Source organism: Battus philenor, unplaced genomic scaffold (assembly GCF_028537555.1).
Source record: "Battus philenor isolate CCGP_79_NKW_IND1 unplaced genomic scaffold, ilBatPhil1.0.hap1 SCAF_22, whole genome shotgun sequence".
NCBI lineage: Eukaryota > Metazoa > Arthropoda > Insecta > Lepidoptera > Papilionidae > Battus > Battus philenor.
This window is the reverse complement of record NW_027181685.1, coordinates 6,756,801-6,781,491: the sequence shown is the minus strand read 5'-3', so window position 1 is coordinate 6,781,491 and position 24,691 is coordinate 6,756,801. Positions and strand designations below refer to the sequence as shown.

The following is a 24,691-nucleotide window of genomic DNA, read 5'->3' as shown; positions in this document are numbered from 1 at the left end:
CCTATTGCTATAAAATTATCATAGATGGCACTTATCTAAAATGTTTTTTAGATATAATACAAGAAAACATTTATTTGTATTGCAGTATATCTTTAACGTTTTATGTATGAATAATGTAATAAAATGAACATTTTCTTTCATAAAGGTATTTTTTGTTAAAAATATTTTTAGGTTACTTTTTTCTTAATTATTTAATTTGTCTCATTAGCGCCTCTTAAATGATTATTTATTCTTTTTATTTTAAGAAAGTTTATATTTACGAGATTTTTCGTAAATAAACTGTTATTTTGGAATATTTTAAATTATAAATTTTATTTCTCCCAGGATATTATTAAGTTTAAGCTTTCTGTGTTATCAGTTATGGTACTATTAGTTTTAAAAAACGGTAACGTTGCTTTTAATATATATGCATAATGTTTTATGGTTTTGTAAATGAATAACAACAAAGAATACACTTTTTTTTTTAAATTGATTTATTAAAACAATAAAATATATATAAAACCACAGAGATTTATACTATGACTAACAAAAATTTACTATATTATCATAAAAATTGTTGCTTGCATCAAACAACCTGTTCTTGCAATAAGTCTGTGTTCTTTTTAGTTTTTTAATTTTAAATATTCTTTTGATACTCATCTCATTTGTTTTGTTGTAAATCGTAAACACCATGTAATAACTGTATATGTATTGTCTCCTTGTCAAAATATTCCGTAGAAAATTTGATTCTGTATTCACGTTTACTCTGTTAAAATAGTTTCTACTTTTGTACAATAGTAATAAACAATTAATAAACACACATTAAGACAAATAAAATACTAAGTTAATGATTATGATTATGGTAAAGAATAAAAATAAACTGCTCTTGGATGCGCTTTGTCTACCCCGCTGAGATAAGAAGCATAATATAAAAAAAGAGAGCGGTTCTTAATTGTTGTTCGACTGTGACAGCTGGAAGGTGGGCAACGGTAAATAATAGTGGCGCGGACTAAACGAAGCTCGGTCCGCTCAGTCGATATCGCGACCTTAACCGCCATGGGTCGTTCGTTGCATTCTTTCACCGCGTACGCGCGTCCATATTTAAATTCAAACTGTCGATCCGCCGCCACAGGCTGTCCTTTTTCAAAACGACAACGCTCTCAAATAGCACCCACTGCAGCCCTTAACGATGAGATCTTCTCCAACGCAAAACCATACTCGGAAGTTCCCGGTCCCAAACCCATACCAATTTTGGGTAATACGTGGCGAATGGTACCGATTATTGGACAGTTCGATATCTCGGAATTTGCGAAAGTAACAAAAATGTTCTTAGATCAGTACGGCAAAATTGTAAGATTGGGTGGATTGATTGGACGACCTGATCTTCTCTTCGTATACGACGCTGACGAAATTGAAAGGATGTACAGAAGAGAAGGACCGACACCGTTTAGACCAGCTATGCCTTGTTTAGTTAAATACAAGTCCGAGGTTCGAAAGGATTTCTTCGGAGAATTGCCAGGCGTTGTTGGAGTGTAAGTATGTCTTTGTCTTAAAAAAATAAAAAAAACGTGCATAGGTATTTATTCGAAAGTGTTACATTCTGCGAACGACAATGCACAGGAAGTGACATTTCTCCATATTTCTTCTCTTTCACACAAATGTAAATATTGTATATTCATCTCGGTCCAATGAAAAGTAATCATTTTGTTACTGTTTTTATTCCGAAGTTAATTTTTTTCTGTCGAAATATTAATTTTTATTAAGGTTTTTCTTCATCAAAATGCATTAATATTGTTGACTTACATCTTGAACATACATATATAAACATTCATTTCACACCACAATCACACTTATAAAACATGCTAAAAAAATTAAATACGAAGGTTAAAAAAATTAAAACAACACGTCAAAATAAAAAAAAGAAAGATAAATAATTAATAAAATTATTTAAATTTATTTTAAATTTTTCAAATTAAAAATATCTTTTTTCAAGAAGGCATTTACAGGCATTTTTGTATCGTGGGTTAATTTAACATTATATAAGAGGTAGCTTCTACCGACTCGGAATACAGATCTGCTGAGAAGAGCCGGCGGGAAACTCAATGGTTGTTCTATTTAAATGAAATTTAAAAATGTTTCATGTTAAATTATGAAATAACATTATTACATCAAGCTACATGAGTCAACAAACCAAATTTCACACTCTTCGATCAACTAAAAACTCTTGAATGCTATAAAAATATATATCTCTTAATAAACTTTTAATTTTAGATTTAAAAATATAAAAGATCTTGGATGTCTTGCGCGAATTTATTAAAAATTCGTACACAGGACCACGAAGGATTTGTTAAATTTTTGAAGACGAAATTTAGGTTTTTTGAGTAGATTTTTATGCAGCAGTTTACATAAATTATTAAATTAAAAGTAATAATGTAATATAGAGAAAAAATATGTTTACAAATGAAGAACTTGTAACACGAAAATTACAAATCAAAAGCGATTGAAACGTTTTATGAGTAGTTAGTTCAGTTTTTAAAAACCTTGATAATAATTTTCAAACACGCAATTGTATCTTTAATATAGCAATCAAGAAAATTAAACAGCAATCATAAAGAACGTTTACTTGTTAACAATCCTTTGAATGATTTTTAGTTTATTTGATTGTATGAGTGATTGAAAGCTAACAGTATATTGGTGTATGCAACTAAAATGTACTATTAAGAATGTTACAACTGGCTACGCAAATCTAGGTTAGTTGCGAGATGTGATCTAGATATCAGCAAGTTTAATCTTTTTTACATTAAAAACCTGCCAATGATTATTACGTTACAAGAAAAATCCAGTTTGTATCTTTTTTACTTTACGAAAACAATAAAAAATATTTGTTTATTATTTTAGCATCATAAAAATTACGATTTATAAAACTTTAAAAAATAAAACTTCGTCAGAAAGTTATGTAAATATTTTAAGTCTGTAATAAATATTACTGAACACACACTTTTATTTTAAGACATCAATATTTATGAAAATTAATAATATATATGTTTCGAATATCAATGACAAAAACTTTCTTGTCCTCTTCTGTATAAAGCGGAAGAGACAACGCAATACAAGTACATTCAGTTAATACTTGGATCAATTTTAATCGCACTATTTAAATGGATTTATTTGAAATGAATATAAATGTGACTTTAGGCCTTAAATTTACTTAATTTATATTTGTATATGTTTGAAGTTTCTCAATCATTTTGTTATAGTTGATTTTTAAACTATTACGTGATGCCATTGATAATACCATTATTTCGTTACTGGTTAGTTCTCCTGTTAACTAACAGTAACCGTTGTTCCAACAATATCATAACATCAAGCAATGCTATTGCAATTGTTAAGAATGCTCTTTTTAATTATAATTCGTTCTTAAATAACAAAAGCTTTATTTAAAATCTGAATGGATTTTAATGTTAAAAAATAATAACAAAATGAATGCTTACTATGAATTAATGTACATTTAACGTTCAATATCACGATTTTATTTCACTCATTTTTTAGTTTATTCATTATTGTTTTATTTGTAATTTACGTTTCACGGTATAGTCATGAATTATATCAATGAAACCATGAGTTTAAATAATCATTATTAATAATTCAAATAGGACCGGTAGGTAACGACTTACACCCAACTTAATATGGTCGTCGTAAACACCTTAAGACTTTTTAAAAGGTAAACATTACATTAAACAACTATAAACTAATGAAAAAGAAAATTATATAAATGGAAAATATAAGATATATAAAAAGAAGGAAACATTCATTTGATAAAACTACTGTAATATACAGAAGTAATTTACTGTACGTATGTATATTAAGAGAGGAAGAAAAGGAAGGAAGGTAGTATCTGCAAGAAGACAAGTAAGACATGAGAATGTAAAATACGACGAAAAATAGATGACAAATTAAAAAAAATGTGAAAAATATAAGAGAAAGACTGCTAAAATTTGAAGTAAAAAAAAATTAACTATACAAAGAGCCAGTCCCCCTCTAGATAGGGACGAACGAGTATTATTAAAAAATGCCTTACGATGCTTTTGCTGTTCATCTTAAGGCACAGCCGCAGTCTGTTACCACTACGTGGTCCAATGTAACATAAACTTGTCAATCAGCTGGGCTCCGTTTACTTTCGTATCTATTTACGAATGCATGTTATATAATGAAGATTTTCATATTACAAAAAATTAAATACTGTTGTATTATGTAAAATATGTTTCTCAAATATCAATTCGCTAATGTGACACATTAGACAATGTACGACGTCTGTTGTATCTATTTAATCCGAGGTCTGCTTACTTACCGAGGTGTGAGCTGTGATGCAATCTGTTTGTTTATTCTCTGCCATATCGCAGGTTGCACTATGTCAAGAATAAATATGTCAGTAATGTACATGCACATACTAGCTCCGTATTATCTCTATTCTTACCTTTGAAAAATAATACATAATATTTAAGTACAAATACAAAAAAATATATTTTAAAACCACCATCATCATTATCATTTCATACGAAGGATAGATGTTCTGCTAGATATAGGCTTCTCCATATATTTCCTATAGCACCGGTTGGAAGTAGTATGCATCCAGCGTGTCTACACCATGGATGCACAGACCGTCGAATACAGGAGGTCCGCCGACAGCAAAAATAATACTCTCGTACGTTCGAAAAATATTGAATTCTATTCCAGAAAAAAAACAAAAAAATTTAATTACCTATACTTCTGGCGGCCGGCCTGCCATCAGTTCATGATTTGCCCGAGTGGTCCCTAGTCTTAATAAGTCTGTGCAACCATGGTCTACACCAACCGTACAACAAGATCGTCTATCAAAGTTGTGGGTAGAAATGTTACGCTGTGCTTGCCGGTCCATCAGGAGGAGGTTCAGGATCTTAAGGATCCAGTTACCATCAGTTCTGCTCGTCGTGTGAGCTGCCCACTACCACAGTAACTTGTCAATCCGCTGGGCTCGGCTACGGGTCTCCCCATTTCTGATTCGATCTCATAGAAAAATGCCAAGGATAGTCCTCTTCATTGTCCGTTGATCTATTGTGAGCTTGTCAATGACTGCCGAAGTGATTGACAAGGTTTCGGTGCTGCGATTAATTTCTATTGCAATCATTGACATGTAATATTTATATCTATTACTCAGTAAGATATTAACCAGATGACCACGTGGTAAAAACTGCCGTAAGCCTCATAGAATTCCCAAGAGAGAGAGGGCGTCCAAAAGCTACGTGATGGTCTTATATCGGAAAGGAACTGGAAACCCTTCAACTTGATGCAGAGACAACCCAGGATAGAGTGGCCCGGCGCAAATTGATAAAGAGACCCGACCCCAAATAAAGCGAAAAGGGAAGGAAGAAGAAGAAGAAGACTCAGTTAGATATTACAATAATAGGTCATATTGTAATATAAAGGTTCTCGAGTGGAGACTGCTTCTGGGTGGACTGACGAAATAGTCAAAGTCCCTGGAGTCGCTGGACACGGGTAGCGTAAGACAGGTGATCGTGGCGATCTTTAAGTCAGTATGGTGTGCATCGGCTGCCATATTCTTATAAACATTAGCGACCATCAGGGCCGTTTTAATTTTTGACATCACGACTTTGAAAATCGAACGAGAGCTTTTTCTAAACCAACGGCGTAAGCTTTTCTGGCAGAATTTTCCTCTACCAACACTTCGCTTTCCGTGAATCGTTCGTGTTTCGTGAAAGCTGATGATGAAGTAGTTTAATTGTTTATTGTTACTTATCTAGAATCGTAATATATATTTCTCGACCTTGTCGTTTACATATATGGCTATGAATAACTGTGAATCAAATATGGCAGTAATTCACACCCATGACGCTAAACTCGCTAAAAATTATGACAATGACAATCAGCGGTAAACTCGTGTAGAATTGTTAGAGGCATATTTATCACCTTTGCTTTCATAACAAGGCCTCCCAACTTCATAACCTACCTAACTAAATTATAAATATGACGAACGTTAGTATATATGAAGTTGTATAAAATGTTGCGAATATTTTAGAAACGCGTTTTGAAAACAGGTTTTTTATTGCACGTCTACAGACAGAGAGAGTAGAGGTTTTAGAGAGTATCAGCATGAATGCAAATCAACGTGATCCGATTAAAAAGTTTCTTTTGATATAAACTTAAATTTTTCATTTCTGAACACACTGACAAAATTTATAAATATGACAAATTGGTCAGTAATAATAAACATTATTTTAAAAAACATCTTCATTTAAATTTTAAAGCAATGTTTGGAAATTATTTCATCAGATCTCGTCTTTTGAATATTTCAAACTTGCAAGATGATATTTGTCTGTAAACCATCCCTAAAATTATTTTGGTGTGTCTCAAATTAACAAACTTATTACTTTCTTAAGTCCAACATGAAGTACATTCTTTAGTTATATTTATATTAGATATAGGGTGTAAAATAAATAAACAATAAATTTTTAAGTGGTAAATAAATAAAACGAAATATCTTTTCGTTCCAGTGCCTTAAGACGGAAGTCTACAAACCAGTTTTTTATCATTGATGACTTACGCTATTGAAATAGTCCCTTAAGCTTGGCCTCTTTGGTAAACTTACTTAACTTACTTGGTTCGAAATTTCTCAATGAGCTCGAATGATGAATGACGAACTGTTAATGTACGAAAGGAAATAAACCGACACTGCTCAGCGGAGTGATAAGTGTATGTTGCTATAGGCAGGTCACATATAGCGCAGAAAATATAGCCGCTGGAGCCGTAAGGTTATAGAGTGTAGATTTGACAAGGTGGACAGACTACTTTATTAAAATTGTCGAAGGTTGTTCGATTCAGGCCGCTTTCAACCGGACCTATTGGAAATCTACGGGAAGTATCATATGCCTCTATGTCCAAGTGTACATCCTACGGCGGAAATGGCGATGATAATGTTGAAATTGGTAAAAATTTTAAAGAAAGTAAGCGTCCTTTGCGCTCTTCCATAAAGACTGCTCAATTAGGTTTTAAAAGCCAATTAGCAAACAGTAGTGATGTAACCGTAAAATCTCTATATTATTAAATATTATATTGATTATTTAGGCCGTAATTTATTTCTTGAGGTGTCGCTGGTTTTGTCTATATTAATACAAAACGAGATTTAAAAATAAAACTTATTTTTTGTTATTTAAATCACTGCTTTTGTGCCTAATAAATCAATTAAAGATAATTTACATGTATTTAAAAGTTTCTTTCAATAAAATTTTTAGTAAGACTATTAAACGCATTATACAACAGTCTATTGGATTTACAGTAACTTAGCCGCTAACCATGATACATGGCCTACTTGAGAAGTAGTGCGAAGCGAAAGCAACGCGACGTCGTGACGTGTTTGTTGATGCGCTCAAATTTGGGATAAATTCTAAATAACAACTTGTTTAGTGAAAACCATCCGTTATATATTTGTAAATATTAAGTTGAACATTTTTAAAGTAAGAAGTTAGCTTCCACGTTTCGTGAAAGTAAAATAACCTTTCATAATTATTCTTCCAATATACACCTGTTTCCTTATACTATAAGGATAGGTGCAGATTGACAGTGCGCTACATTGCTACGAAATAAATCCGTATAAATATAATGTTTGACCTTTCCAGATATGCCATTGACGCAAGATATTTTCTTTTCGTAATGACGTATATACAAGATGATTGGTGGTAGTTGTATAAGATTTAATAAAGTGAATATATACCTCATTTGCAGTCAATAAATGTACGGTACGATCTATCTTAATGTCAATAACATGGGAAATAATGCACGTAAAAGGGTTTTCAGAATTCTACTGCTTATTAAAATTAATTATTGTTTACTCTTTGTACTTACAGACTTTGTACCGTTAGAAGATAGTGGACTGTCGCATTACAGAAGAAAAATAAATGAATGTAACATATTTAAGAGGGATCACTTTAAACAGGGTAATTGGAAATAGTTCAAAAAACGTTAAAATTTTTAACAGATAAAGCTTTAACATCTATAGCCAATCATTCTGATTATAAATATAATATTTTCCTTGTTTAGATAATAATTTGCCGAAAACTCTTGTTTCGCTTAAGTTTTATATTGAAGGTAAAAGTCATTCGAACTGGTCAAGTTGTATAACGTTCTTTGGTGTTAACAATTTAATATTTTACGTGAAAATGACGACATCGTTTCGCTTCTATACATATCAAGGGTGGCCAAGCCCTTTGATAGTGCGAGCCATTGTTCGAAATTTAAAACTTTTGACTTTAGCGAGTCACAATTGAATACGCATGTAAAACTAAAGCATGTTTTTTTTTACAAAAACTACTTTTATTTAAATTATTTAAACAAAAGTACAAAATATGGGTATTGAAGTTAGATATAATGGCATACGTATATGACAGCACTCCTAATAATACTTGAGATACAGGTTAGTTAATTATGATCGATACTTGGATTTCGCTAATTTTATGTTGGAATAATAATTATTCACATCAGTATTTTGTTACGATTTTCTAGGATCTGTCAAAGGTAATGTAAATTTAAATATTGTAATAATTCGACAATCAATCGGAGTCATAAATAATCGTTCAAAGGGCCGCATGTAGCTCGCGACCCGCAGTTTGGCCACCTGTGCTGTATATTTAAGTATTTCTGTAAGTAATTGTTTCAAAATCCGATGTATTAAAAATTGATTGAGTGATGTTGATTTAAGTTGTATAAATCTTGTGGATGTAATGTTAATAATAAAAATGAAACACCATCAAAGGTTTTAATTATTTATTTATTATTTTTTTACAAGAATACATAATATATATAACTTTAATATACTGATATAGATATAGGATCTCTGAATTTTTTGCTTAAAGATCACTTTAAAAGTTGGTTCCGGTAGATCCCCTGCAACTACATTTCCACCATATTTCCAAAATTCTTATTAATATTTCGTCCCTTCGCACGTCTGAACAATCATTGGTGACGGCAACGGCGTTTTGTAAGTCTCCACACGTTGTACTGAATATAGAATATTCCAATTTTTCAAGTACCGGTCACCAAGCTTCTTAAAATATGACTTGCCTGCATTGATAAGAGAAGGCAAATAAACACTTAAGTTTTTCATTATCCAAAGGAGATAAATTTTATAGACCTGCACTTACAGATTGCGAAACTCCCCTGGACCACCTTGGAAAACTAAAAGTCATTGAGTTTTTGATTGCATTATATCGTCGCCCCCGTCGAATAAACCCGTATTAAGCTGGTGCGGGCTTGTTCCGTTTCTATCAAATTCGACATCTACTGGTAGTGTTAAACCTTGTGATTTTTTTTAGGATTTTTTCTAATGTAAAATGTAGGAGATTTTTTAATATCAGTTTATATCACCGTCAATGTTTTCCAAGAAAAAAGCAATAATAGTCTTTTACAAAAATAGATTATGGAAGCTCAAACGGTAAACCACTGTTACGATATAATTTGGGAACTAAATTCTCGCAAGTAGAATTATAAGAGCGAATACGGTATTCTTCGCGGGAAAGATGTTCGATGAGTTTCTAGTAATGCGTACTCGTATTAATTTTGTAGTGAATTTTAACTAGTGTTGTGCAAAGGTTAGATTATAATTTACACATTGATTAGGGAGTGATACATAGTATAAAATATAATTTGAAAGTATAAATAAGTCAGCTATTGCACTGCATTTATATAACAAAATCGATGGTTAAATATTAAGATTCTTACTAGTTACACAGGTTATTCCAACATTTTTATTGGATATTTTTATTTATTTATTTTTGTATACATTTCAAGCACATAGTTGATGAAAGATTCTTTTTTATTTGTTTAATTCATTAGAGTTTAATAAAGTTTTAGATATTTTTTTTAATTTTGGGAGTAATATCATTCCAATAAAAAGTCCAAAAATATACAAAATAATTATGTTTTTCTGTGTGTGTGTGAGTTCAAAATTACGAAGCTTTCCTTGACCACGTAGATAATTTCATCGTAATAACGTCGTCGCACTGGAACCAAGGTTATTTACCTCGACGTTCAACAAAATAAATAAACTGTTTCTTTTATTTTGTATTATTCTTTGTATTCATCTCTTCAACACTTTTTTTCTGGCACATTCTTCCTAAATGAAACCTAAATTTAAATAATGAAAATATGTATCATAGCACGCTTTAAACTTACATCGCATTCTAAATTGCATGTTTATTATTTACAAGTAGATAAGGTTGGAATGTATACGCATTGCAATCTTTGAATATAATTTTTGTAGCATTTCAAGTTAAAACAAATAAACCTGAATCTGAACAGGAGATGAGGTCAGGACTATCTTTTATTCTTGCACCAGGTCCCTTTATGGAGCGTCCATTTAAGTCATCTAAGAGCTCTGCACCCTCCCAATCCGGTTATAAAGTAGTATGTAACGTTAGCCGCTGACGGGGCCCTCGACGCTACCAAAAACTAGGTTTAGACCAACCCCCATTTGATCCCTGGTCCTATAAATCTACGGAATCAGTAAATACCAATCGAGTAACAGTGACTATCGTAAAAAACAAACAAAATGATATGATAATGATCCCAAAACGATAAAGTTATTAATGAAATTTCGTTGTTTTGAAGTTATGCTCTGTGGCAATGTAATGTTGCTAAACCGAATACCAACGTTTATTTAAATTAACTTGAAACATATAACATATAAGTTAAGAAAGATCTATATTACTTAACTACTGTTGTGAATTTGTAACCTTGGACGAGAAACTCACGTTGGCACTCGATCGTCACAGAGGAGTCAGCAAACAAGCTTAGCATAGCAAATATTTGCTCGAACATATTATTTGTTTCACGTAATTCTGGTTTGGCGTGTAAATTACGATTATTTGTAATAACGTGGGAATCCTCGTGAAGTTTTTTCGGAAATTAAAATCGGTATGTGTTGTATGGTCGTTATATTTTTAAAATACAATGGCCTGTACTGTATTAAATTGGAAAATATGAAATTATAATCGATTATTTTCCTTATTCAAAGAATTTATGGCATAAAAATCTATCACGATTAACGGTCCGAATAATAACTTTATTTATTATTATTATAAATGACATTTTAAACATTTCTAATCTATTTTCATACAATTAATTTATTAGGAAAGTATAAATAGCATAAAAGATAGATAAGAAATTAGTATATAGCATATAAAGCTGAGAAATCTAAGATAGAAATGGTTAAATCAATTAGAAGTAAATTAATTAAATATAAAAAGCGTAATTAAAAGTCAACAAACAAACTATACCATCATGCTAAACTTGAGATCCACATAAAATAATAAAAACGAAAAAAAATGTGGATAAGGTAGTACAAGATCTCTACCGTTTTATGGTAGAGGCTTATGGCGACTATAAATAAAAAATATAATATATAACATATAGAGCTTTTTATTCTAAAGTTAAACAAAATTTTTGTAATCCGAAAATATTATTTTTGATGGTTTAATTAGCCATGATCTAAAATAATTTCATATTTAAGTAATATTGCTACAGACTTCCTTAGAAATTTTTTACGTTGCATACTTTTTGTCTAAGAAAAGACTTTACTTGTGTCGATGAAATTAAATCTTTATTTACCTTTAAAAGACTTGTGCAGCTGAATTTTTTATCTCGGACTTGTAATATATTTTTCCTTGTCTCTTCGTGTTTCTTTATGTATCATAATATTTGGTTTATATACGTTATTTCGTTTTTCATTTTAATTACATTATATATTTTCAGTATTTTTTTTGAAAACTACACTAAATGGTCTACTTTCGTGTCAGTCAATACTTTTCTATAAAAACACATTTTTTTTCTTAAAAAATTTCTATCGAAAGGTTGTCCGTAAAAAATCGCGGAATACGATAACAGTACATCAGTATTTTTTAATTGTTATTTCAATATATGTATATTTAAATAATCTGTGCGTATGTTGCTATGCCAAAATTTTTCTATGACTTCGCATCGCAGCTTGTACTAATATTATGAATTGATGTAACAAAATTTGCTTTTTAGATCCAGAATCCACGGACTCTGAATTTATTATTCGATTTTTCTTGTAAATACTATTATAACAAATATGTTGATGAATTCAATTTGAATTTAAGTGATCATAATAGAATTTTGGATTAATTACCACCAAATGCCGTAATTAAGAATATAAAAGACATATTATTTATCGCATTTATATATTTTTAATGGCTAGTAATATCATTTAATATCTTCTAATATAAATGTAGTTGACAATTAGCTAATAAAACCGTCATTGCCTGTTAATTGATAATAAATCGTTAACTCTATTACAATTTATCGTTAATTGTTCTCTTAATTATCTGTCGACCAGCGAAACAGTGTTAAGAAATAAACCTATGTTTAGGTCTTCGCACTATTGCCTATTGTTTAGTTAAGTGCTTAAAGTGGTTAACAATAAAAATCATTATTACATCATGTCTTTGTCTATTACGGTACAGTAGAGGTAATCAACCTTTTTCAAAGGAAATGCTCAATGAATAACTTTTATTTGTATCAGAGAAAATTAAAATTATTTGTTAACGATACAGTAATGTAAAGAAATGATTCATCACAACGACTGCAGCTGTTATCTGCTGGACATATCTTCTACATTTCCAATTTTCTAGATGTCCAATAAGACCGGTTGCAAGGCCTTGCTACAGCGTGTTCTGAAGTCCTTTTTAAAGTCGTTTATTCACCTTGCGGGTGGACCTGCGCTGCGATCGTCGATCTGTCTGTCTGTATCTGGTCTCCACTAGTGAACCTTATCGCTCTAGCGACCATTTGTTCTGCGCGCTATGTGGTATGCCCACTGCTAGATCAATTTGCCAATCTGCTAGGCTACAGGAGTTACTTTAGATATAAATAAATTAATATTATTAATTATAGCATATTTTTAGTCACTTTACAGTGTACACTGTATTTGGGCTTTAAAGCTTTTTGCTGACTAATGAGCCTTACATTCACTTTTTTAAAGTTCTTACACCTATATAGTAGCTTTTAAATGAATAAGCAGATTTACCGTGAACTCCAAAGTTCAAGGAAGCTAGCAAAAGTCGGAAAGGCTGTGAGCACCGAACATTAATGAAATAAAGAGATACAGATAGGTAGAGTTAAAAAATGAATGCGTTCTATTTCTATTATTGTCGATATTTTTTAATTTTTTTTTATTTATATTGAATACAAACCGAAAAAACAGATATTGTTCCTATATTGATTATGAATAATATAATAGAACCTCAAAATGAACTGTCAAACACGCTAAGTTAAATTAAAAAAAACATTGTTTTTTGAAAAATTAAAATTTTTGCGTATTTTTTAAATAAAGAATATAGTACAAAGTTTTAGGAACGTAAAAAAAGATGAATGAAATAAGTACAAGTCGTTTTAAAGCTATGGCGTGGCGAATGGATGTAGGAATTATTTTTCATATGTAAGATTAATTATTTTAATATGTTCGCCGGGCAGAATTAGATGTACATATACTAATTCTGTGCGGCGAACGTGAATGGTCGAATTTTGACATAAGTAGGTGTCAAGAAAGGTAAAGAAATATAGATTGATTGGTTATTGGTGGGAAGGCTTTAAATTAGTGAATTCATAGCACATTTTCTTTTCAAAAATGTATGGTAAATCCTTTTCAAAAATTAATGGTTTTATTAATGATAACATAGTAAAAAACACTTATGATTGATTGATGATTATATCTTATGACTTCATCCACCTCTTTAATCCTTTCACTCTTATAACTATGCATGCGTCTACATTGATACTTTTTAAATGGCGTGCAAGTTACAATTTACATATTAAAATATTATAGTATTTATTAGAAAGTGGAACAAGGGAATCATATTATTATTTTATTAACCTAAACATAATTTAAATAAAACCAAGTTAATTAATTTAAATATATTACAAATTTCGTCACGGTTTACTTATCACTGGTGTTTATTTCAAACTCGGCGGTGAATTTCATATTGAGGCATGTCTAGTAGCTATTCTTGTTGTTCGCATAGCATCACGCCATACTGGCAGCCAATCGCAACGTATATTTATTTATTTCTTATTCTGGAAGCGATTTCTTTAAAATGACGCGACGTCGTCTGTCTACGTGTTACGCATTTGTGAAAGATATTGTTAATACAGCTTGTGTTGATCTGTCTAGATCATACAGGAAAAACTTTTGTAGAATTTTTACATGAAGAGAAGAAAGAGCATTACAAAAAAAATACAGACGGTCAAAACGGACTGATAAATGCAGCGTAGGATGCCCATCCATAAATTGGGTACATGACCTTATTAAAGTTGTAGAAAAACACGTTAAAGTGACAATAGACACACGCATTAGATGGCTATTGGGGTTTTATGGGTCTAGAGTAAAGATCACAGATCAGCAAGCGTAATGTAAAACGTCCGCCCACAAAGTAGACAACTGACTTTGTTAAGGTTGGAAACCGCTGAATGCAGGCCTCTTTTCGATTTGTACAGAAATGTCATTCTATTATATTGGAGGGCAACAAAAGAAAATTTACTATAGTTGTACCGAAACCGCTGTACCGCATCTTTGGAAACCGCGGCATGAGCTCTGTCGCCGTGAACGTTGACAGCGAACTGACGAAACGGAGCGGTCGATGCTCCGCCCTATCTCGACGCACATATAGGGCGATACAGCGTTGTCGTTACTATCATGACAAAGGGGTGAGGTGTATTTGAGAAAAAAATTGTAAACTTGACATATGATTTTATTCGACTTCAAATGTAGCAAAAACAAATTTTTTAGCGAAGGTGTTTTAACTAAAAAAAAACCACTGCAAAGAATTTTAAACATAATGAAAACGAAAATTTCTCAGGCAAAATTTCTAATATAAATACGCACGTTTCGTGCACGGACCGAACCCATGAAGCTCGCTATTATGTCTATTTTCTCTTGCCATCCAACACGATAGTAAAGTGAATACGAAATGTATTTTCTTTTTTCAAATAGTCATTGATTATAATTCAACTTTACTTTGAAATTATTACATTTTATAATAAAGTTAGCTAATAATAGTTTATTCAGAACAGTTTAATACAAATAAAAATATTAATAATCTGTTTTATTTTATGTGTAGATAAATAAAGTTACGTCTACTAGGCCTGTGTACGATTTCAATAAAGTCTCTAGAGACAACATGAACGGATATAAGCAAGGCCTTTAGATGATTTACTTATGATTGTTGTGTCGGATGCGTCCTTATTTAAAATGCTGTTAAAAAGATAGCTTAGGTGGTATTTATAAAGTAGCTTGTGCATCAAAATCATTTTTGCGTTAGATCTTAGGCATTAATATACGAATATCGAAATAACATTAAAAACATTGGTCAGCCTTCGAAGTTATTTTAAAAGTCGTTGAAATAAGATCCGTAAGCTTAAGACGAAGGAGAGGCTTAATTGTAGATAGAACCTACGGAATATTAATGATACCTAATAAGCGCAAGACAACCAAGACGCTAGTTTACTTAGAATGCATAAATGTCATTGAAAAACGATTAGTTTTTAGACCTTAGGTAGTTGTATTCAAATCTGTGAACCTTTATTTTTAGTGTAGGGCTTTCACAACTAGGCATAGGCCCCTTCCATAGATTTTAAATAAGATCACTTAAAATTGAACTGCCACCAGAGTTTTTTGACTTTATTAAGGACTCTACGCTTGTTCCACACCAGAAACTTGAAGTTCCGGTGGCACTTTGTTTTTTCTGATTACCACTTCAGATTACTAATGCCATAAATAGATTGAATTATATATATATATATATTTATACTAGTATAGGAAGGCATCCATGATACATTTTTCGACGTAGTCATGTATTTTATTTACAGTTCTTTTTTATGATAAATAATCTGTACACTGATTCATAAATAAATACAAATCAAGTACAACCACCGACATCTACATCTTATCATAATGAGTCATATATTAATATGAAATGTCATATATTACAGACATGGTGAACAATGGAGAAGATTCCGCTCCAAGGTCCAACGTCCGATCCTCCAACCGCAGACTGTTAAGAAGTACGTGGCCCCTATAGAGCTGGTGACTGAGGACTTCATCAGATACATGGAGGATGCGCGAGACGAGAACGGTGACCTGCCCCACGAGTTCGACAATGACATTCACAGATGGTCACTTGAGTGTATGTTTTATATAAATATTTTAATATTTATTTTTAAACTCACATAAGTAAACGAGAAATTCCGGATGCTCCCAAAATTGTTATATAACTTTTTTTTACATACACTCTTCAAATTTGTTGTCTATTATAACTGTGAATGAGCCAATTGTAATAGATTTTTTCGTTTGCGTATAATTTTCCTTACATATGATACTGTTTACTGTAAGAGGTCAAAGTCCGGTTTAACGGATGTCCAAAATTCTTTTTAGTCTGACCCTCTTTTTCGATTTCTTTACGATGTTTTGTATTAATACAAAACATCACACACACCAACAAGATTAATGTTGTTAACCGCGGATATGTACTAAACCCAACAAAGTGTGAATTTATTTATATGCGCAGAACAGAGAGCCGCTGAGTTTCTAAAGGTTCTGGAGTAGAAATAATGAACCGGTGAGTGCAGTATACGACGCCCGTACATAGATAGGTGACCTTGTTAAGGTTTTCGGAAAACATTGGATGCAGGCAGCTTACTTCCGGTCTTATTGGAAACCTATGGATATGTTCAGCAATGGATGTCTTATGGCTAAAGTGATGATGAAGATAATGATTAGTATACTGCAGTTCTTAATCAATAGACCACCATTCTAACCTTCTCTTGGTGCAATCCGTATAGTGGAAATCTACGTAAGACCCCGTGGTAGACGGGTCGTGGTCGCGGGGCGTGGTAGTCCCCCCGGACTTTTAGAGATAGAAATGTCTCTTAGCTTAGGCAGCGTATAATTTGACGTAAAGACTAACGGTAGTACATTTATGCCTGTTCATCCGCGATCTATACTTAGAAACACTATTTTATACTCACCAAGACACCTTAGGCAAGCTGTTGAATTAAACTGTCTAAACTCTTCAAACTCTAGTGATGAAAGGTAGGCCGCTCATATTGCAAAAAATAAGATTTCTGGTACAAGAATGGAGACAGTAAACAATATGGAACCAGAAAAGACCACGGGATAGGCCACAAAAAAGTTAAAGGAATGATATCAAGAAGTGGACAGAATAGAAAGAGATCTACACCAAATCGAGGAAGGCCGAAAGATAATGAAAAAACAAGACCGTCACTGCTCGTTTAGTTCCAGCAAATGAATGAATAGTAATTTGGAAATATGACCTAAAACTTACAACAGACTACGCTATTTCAACGTCTGCGTTTAAGAAAACATAATGAAACAGTTGCAACACAGTAAATATGCAACATCCCGTGTCTTTACAATCTAAATACAGATAACATTTAATGAACGTCGCAAACAATGTTGCTTACTTAAAAATATCTTTAAAAAATAACATATGTGTTATAAATTTATTAATATTTATTTAGTTTATCCAAACGAAATGTGAAACAGTTATGTAAAGTAAACTGCATGACTCTTCCATACGGTACACTATTACGGAATCCTTGTATTAAAATATCATTTCATCTAACGCAACTGCTGAACGGGCACGGGTGCTGCAAACAGTACCTGCACAGTTTTTAAATAATCGACAACGTTCCCTGCCCATGTGATGGCTCCACAGTACTGATCTTTCAACACCTACTCAGACACCGTTTCCGATTAGAATCCAAAAGACGTAAGCACGTTAACCTTTGCGAATTGCCGGACTTATCGGATCTACCTTAAGAAAGAAGTTATTTCAGAATCTTTTGAAGATATTGTCCGACACCTTGATTTAAACGTTAAGGAATATAACGGACTGTAGCGCTTGGGTAATGACTTCGTGTAAAATTTGTAAAATATTGTTAAGAATTTAGTAATATTTTTTATACATTTAACAGCGGCAAAAAAATGTATGCAAAAAAAGACTGTCGCGTGACTCGCAGCTAGATGGAGATAGATCCGTATCAAATAGCGACAATCCCTGTACCAGCTGTCTGTGATCAGTCAATGCAAAAAAATTAAACATTGCAAACAAAAAACCCTAGCGATACAAATAAGTAGTAGTAAATAAAAAAAAAATCATATTCGGCAAGTGTTAAGAGCTATTGGTCTGCACTCTTGCTTTATAACTTCCAAATTCGTTGGACTCAGACGACGGGGATCCGAAATCCGCGAGTTAATAATATATATAAAAAGACCTACGTATCTAACGTGGCACTATTGTATTGGCTTATTTATATATACTTGTCGTTGTGCTTGTATTGAAATATATTGAGATTTCAGATAGAGATTTGCATTAACATTTTTTTATCGCTTTCTCCTCCGCGCTTAATCACCAACTCGCATGATGGAAAGCGACGATGAAAGCACACACACTCAGTAGGGCGGACGTATTCACTCTGAACCTAAAGAGACTTGGTTATAATTCTTGGGAAATAAAGGAAGACAATAGATCGTTCCACACTTGGAAAGTGCGGATCAGAAACGTTGTGTCAATACGCTTGGTACGTCTCCAAGGAAACTCTTCAGTGTAAGGGTGGTAGTGACCCGTCCTCTTACGTGTTTAACACAGAAACAGGGATGATTTAATAAGGTTGTCAAGTTCCGCAACGCATTCCGCAATGTGAATCCTGCAAAAATTGACCGATTCTGTACTCGCCGTCGGTGTTTAGGGCTGAGAAATTTCTTAGAAATGAATGTATATAATCCGAACGTTTCCCAAAGTCACGTGACGCATGAGTTATAGTCTTATCGCACTTTAATAGTTGCTCGAAGTCTATCGTATGTCAACAAGATAATTATTCTCCTTTGTTTGAAGTGGGAGACGTTGATGGTTCTTGCGAGCTAGCAGTTGGGCGTTAAAGTATAAAGTTTCAAGTGTCAAGTGGCGGCAATTACAAGGAATTTTTCTTAAAATAAAGTTTCTTTTCATATCGTTTTCAGGTATTGGACGCGTTGCCTTAGACGTAAGGCTTGGTTGTCTATCATCTAAATTAACAAAGGACTCGGAGCCGCAGAGAATAATTGACGCCGCAAAATTCGCGCTGAGAAATGTTGCCGTGTTAGAACTTAAGGCGCCGTATTGGAGATACGTTCCGACACCACTCTGGAGTAAATACGTGAACAATATGAACTTCTTTATCGAGTAAGTTTTATTTTAAAGCATACTTTTCAATAATATAGTATAAAAATCATCTGTTTTCTGCTATAATTCATTAAATTAATATCTGTATAACTCTTAAAATAAAACTTATTGAAGTAGATTAAATTACTCATCAATTTCACTAAGTTATGAAGCTTTTTTCATGGTATTTCACAATGTTTCCCAGCATAGATCTCATTTTTCAATAACGTTTATAATGGTTACGAAACGAACGAAAATATTTTCACTTTTTAATTAAAAAATTCAAAATAATAAATTCTCTTCCATTTCATACATAAATTGTATTTCGCAAGACTTTCTGAGTAACCTGATACCAATCACCATATGAACGACTTGTTTTTTCATATGTTTCCTCCTTTCTTTTCAGTTTATGCAGCCGCTACATAAATGAAGCTTTGGAGCGTCTAAAAACTAAGAAGGTGACGTCAGAAAATGATCTTTCATTGCTGGAGCGCGTGTTGCGAAGCGAGGGTGACCCGAAAATTGCCACAATTATGGCTTTGGATTTGATTCTCGTCGGCATCGATACGGTTCGTATTATCTAATATTACAGTTAATGTTGATCTTTCCAACTTCTCTTAAAATTAAAAAGTTATAATACTACCAACATACAATCTTCGATCGCATACTACTATTCACTACCCTTCTCTGCTCGACCGATACCACTTAGCCATTACCACTAGCAACGATAACTTAGTGGATATCAACTCAAGGTTGATTTTCTGAGGCCGTTCTGATTTAACTGCCGTACTCTGATCTTATCGCCTCGTATCTTCTTCCTTTTTCTTTAATATTCTGCTCCCTTTCTTTTGTTACCAAAATAACTCTAGATACCCTAGATAAATACCTAGCATAGTTTTCGCTGGGTGATTTACAAATGATGGTTTGGGTCGCGGATATTAATGTGAAGCGCTCTAGAATTCATTTTTCCAACCAGAATTAGTATTTGTGCCTCTGTTGACAAATTAAACTGTATTCTCAACAGAGATATAACAAAAATACTTCTTAGAGCGATTCTCTTTAGGTTGGTTTAAAATAAAAATTTTAGAAGTATTAACATAATTTAAAATTTGTTAAGATTTCAATGGCGGTGTGTTCTATACTCTACCAAGCGGCGACAAGAATTGAACAGCAAGAGAAGATGGCGGAAGAAATCAGAAGAGTTCTACCTGACCCAAGCCAACCGCTCACTTATTCTGACTTGGATAAGTTACATTACACTAAAGCTTTCGTCAGAGAAGTATTTAGGTTAGTACATGACTTTCATTATGGATTAACAAAATTTAATTATAAATAAATTTTGTGTCGAGCTTTAATAGTATTCAATACTTCCATAAAATGTTAAGACGTTTACTTGTCAACAGAATGTATTCAACCGTTATTGGTAACGGCCGAACATTGCAAGAAGATGATGTTATCTGTGGATATCACATTCCTAAAGGAGTAAGTACATAAAAGTTCCTTTTATATACTTTTTGACAAAGAAGCGAAATGCTTCCTCCTATAATCTGATAATTGCAAACGATAGACTTGTTACTCCGTTTTCTCAAGTACCCTTACCAGTTACTGGCTTTTTGAGTGACATCCTAAATCAGCCTATGCTCGTAGGGGCGCCGATGGCCATTAGTTTTAATATAATTGGACATTTTCTCGATTAACTGACATGAGAATATACATTTTCCAGGTTCAAGTGGTGTTCCCAACAATAGTAACTGGCAACATGGAGCAGTTCGTGGCTGATCCCGAAGAGTTCAAGCCGGAACGGTGGCTGAAGAGTGATGAAAGGCTTCACTCATTCGCCTCCCTTCCCTACGGTTTCGGAGCGAGGATCTGTCTTGGGCGGAGATTCGCTGATCTGGAAATACAAGTGTTATTGGCTAAGGTAAATTTTAAATAGAAATCGAAATTAAAATTTGAAACAAAACTTTATATATATAACTATACATTACAATGCAATTATAGTAATAAGTACGCTATTAAAGATAGCTCTTGTATTATGTCCATATAACAAATTAACTGTTCACCGCCTACTTCGCGTACTTAATGAACGCCCTCTCAACTATCTTTTTGAGTGGAATTTCGTATATTTCATTCTATGCTGGCCTCTATTTACCAAAGAGAATAATCTTACCAAATTACAAATCTCTAATATTTACTCATATGGTTACGTAATTATCGTGATGGCTCAGTATGAGGAAATATTATAAATAAATGTTTATGGAATTTGTTATTTTGTTATTGATATACAGTGTTAAAGATTTTTTAATATCTCCCGTTTATTAAAATTTAAATTAAAGCACCTATCATAGCCGAAATTAATATCAGACGTATGGGAGCTTGCGTATTCCAATTGCCAGTAAAAAAATTAGTTCAATAATATTTCTGACAAATTTTGTCATCTACTTCTAAATAATCAACTGGCTTCAGTCGTAACCACTAATACAGTTTACATATAAATGTTACTCGCTTCCGGAGGTATATGAGCGGCAGTTCGAGGGAAGAAGATAAAGGATAAGCCTCATGTATTTTTAATTTTTGTTTTTATAACTCAAGTGAAAGAGATAAACTAATATAAATGATAAACGTTACAGTTGCTGCGTCGTTATCGACTGGAATATCATCACGAGCCCTTGGAATATGCTGTCACTTTCATGTACGCACCCGACGGCCCCCTGCGGCTCAGAATGCTCCCCCGTTAGAAGATATTCTATTTTAATAATAATGGAATTCTTTAAGACTAAATGTAGTTTCATATAAATTTATGATCTATCAAAAAAGTTACGTTCTTAAAAAATATAATACTTACATAGATTTTAATATTTTATTACTGTATATAATGTTTAGACGATACTAATTAATATTATTAAGTTTGTTTAAAATAACCATGACATGTATAGTGTAAAATTATTAAGTGATTTTTGTTTTTATATCTAAGTTTATACAAGATTATGGAGTCTTAATGTGACTACAGAATTTCTTTTGTTATTTTTTAAATAAATTTATGTTATTTTTACTTATTATACATTACGCCTTTTTACCAGAAATGAGTGTGCTACCGAGAGATGCAAGCATCGACAGATGCGCCACATCTCACCCCGCTCCCATTTGAAACGAATCTACAGATCTTTGCATTGTTTAGGGAACCCTAATACGGTATTGAGTAATTCGATGTTATGACCCGAGGTTTTTGGGGGATACCCGAGCTACAAAGAACGAGATTTAGATCCCCCGCTCGTGGCTTTTATAGTGATGGCGTAGCGACACTGTTGCGCTTGTGCATTTATACAGTCGCGATGCAGTCACTAGCTGTGTGCCCTCGTCCACAATCCAGTCACAAAGCAGTCGCTAATTGTGTGCCCTCGTCCATAATTCAGCCGCAAAGCAGTCGCTAGCTGTGTGCCCTCTTCCACAATTCGGTTGCATAGCAATCGCTAACTATGTGCCCTCGTCCACAATTCAGTCGCAAAGCAGTCGCTAGCTGTGTGCCCTCGTCCACAATTCAGTCGCAAAGCAGTCGCTAGCTGTGTGCCCTCGTCCACAATTCAGTCGCAAAGCAGTCGCTAGCTGTGTGCCCTCGTCCACAATTCAGTCGCAAAGCAGTCGCTAGCTGTGTGCCCTCTTCCACAATTCGGTTGCATAGCAATCGCTAACTATGTGCCCTCGTCCACAATTCAGTCACAAAGCAGTCGCTAATTGTGTGCCCTCGTCCACAATTCAGTCGCAAAGCTGTCGCTAGCTGTGTGCCCTCTTCCACAATTTGGTTGCATAGCAATCGCTAACTATGTGCCCTCGTCCACAATTCAGTCGCGAAGCAGTCGCTAGCTGTGTGCCCTCGACCACAATTCAGTCGCAAAGCAGTCGCTAGCTGTGTGCCCTCTTCCACAATTCGGTTGCATAGCAATCGCTAACTATGTGCCCTCGTCCACAATTCAGTCGCAAAGCAGTCGCTAGCTGTGTGCCCTCTTCCACAATTCGGTTGCATAGCAATCGCTATGTGCCCTCGTCCACAATTCAGTCGCAAAGTAGTCGCTAGCTGTGTGCCCTCGTCCACAATTCAGTCGCAAAGCAGTCGCTAGCTGTGTGCCCTCGTCCACAATCCAGTCGCGACGCAAATGCGATATTGTTGCGTTTTTGTCGCGTTACAAATGCGATATTGTTGCGTTTGTGTCGCGTTACAAATGTGACTAACACACGTTAAGCAATGCTGTCGCTATCAAAACCCGCAGCGAGATATCGCAACAAAAATTCGCCGTGGACGAAGCGCTTTAAGTTAAGCGCCCTTTTAAGTTAAGTCTGTAAATGCTAGAGAGACAACAATGACTGTCTCATCAAAAATACAATTGAACTTAAAAAACGTGACCTGTCACATTTACAACAAATATTGCTGGAGCTGAATATATGCAAAAGCATATAAAACTTAAAATAAAGAAATAATTTTCAGTAAATCACAATATTATAAATTATATGATGTATTTGCTGATTTTATCACACATCATACATCTAACCACTAAAATGCCTGTTATTAATCTATTTGGTGTTCTACATTCAAACATCAATAGAAGATACATAGCAGAAATGCTAGGAGAGCAAAACGAATGAACTAACAATAAAGCTACTAGAAATTTTGTTCTGGCCTATTAGATTATTAAGAGGAATTCATTTATATTTAATCAAAAAACAGTATCTGCAAATTCCTTTATATGACATGGCTCCAATATTCAGAACTGTTTTCTACTCTTTATCTTTTATATACGTGTATAATGTTGATGTTGATGGAAATTTTATTAATACCCTACATATACCAAAACAAAATAAGTGAGAGAGATAAAAAAATGGACTTAATAAACGTGTTAAGCGAATGCGTGATATGTAGTGGTTTGCATATAGTGTTGAAATGAATACAACATAATACAAATTCTTACGAACGAAATTACGAAAATAAGTGACTTTAGTATAAATATTCATGTTCAACAACAAACCTATATTTTAAAAAACATGATACTAAGATAAATCTGTGGTAGCCCTGTTATACAGGACTGAGATCTGTGATCTCAGGTCGCGGGACCTACCGCGGGTCGATTCCTGCGATACGTCTGTATCTTTCTATGATGGCTTGGAGGCCTTGATATTATAGAAGCTGTAAATAAACTCAGCAAAGGTTTATTGTTATGATAACTGTAACTAGATCGTGGATACAGTAGAGCGTTACATTCACAAAAGGATATTATATTAGGGGTCATTTCTTCCTTTCGTTTGCGGTGGAAGAAAGGTTGGCGGTAGAATGTCTCTCAATCTTTCTTAAGCCGTTTTACGAGCTATACGGCGTGGTATACTTATTTACTTACTATTTTTGTGCAGTGTGTAATGGCGGAATTATTATTTCATATTGA

At 33.4% G+C, this 24,691-nt stretch overlaps 1 protein-coding gene across 1 annotated transcript; it reads left to right on the top strand.

Moving 5' to 3' along the window:
* The first annotated feature begins 978 nt into the window (after positions 1 to 978).
* On the top strand, positions 979 to 22,008 carry Cyp301a1 (Probable cytochrome P450 301a1, mitochondrial). Its single transcript, XM_068767141.1, has 8 exons — positions 979 to 1,511; positions 16,033 to 16,226; positions 19,082 to 19,283; positions 19,669 to 19,831; positions 20,380 to 20,549; positions 20,666 to 20,744; positions 20,986 to 21,183; positions 21,893 to 22,008. The coding sequence occupies exons 1-8, from the start codon at positions 1,036 to 1,038 to the stop codon at positions 21,998 to 22,000; spliced, it is 1,590 nt and encodes a 529-aa protein (XP_068623242.1). The 5' UTR covers positions 979 to 1,035; the 3' UTR covers positions 22,001 to 22,008.
* The last annotated feature ends 2,683 nt before the right edge of the window (positions 22,009 to 24,691 follow it).

Coding starts and splice junctions, on each gene's coding strand:
- Cyp301a1 (XM_068767141.1), top strand. CDS start 1,036: ATGGGTCGTTCGTTGCATTCTTTCACCGCGTACGCGCGTCCATATTTA. Junction 20,550..20,665: donor TTCGTCAGAGAAGTATTTAG/GTTAGTACATGA, acceptor ACTTGTCAACAG/AATGTATTCAACCGTTATTG. Junction 20,745..20,985: donor GATATCACATTCCTAAAGGA/GTAAGTACATAA, acceptor TACATTTTCCAG/GTTCAAGTGGTGTTCCCAAC.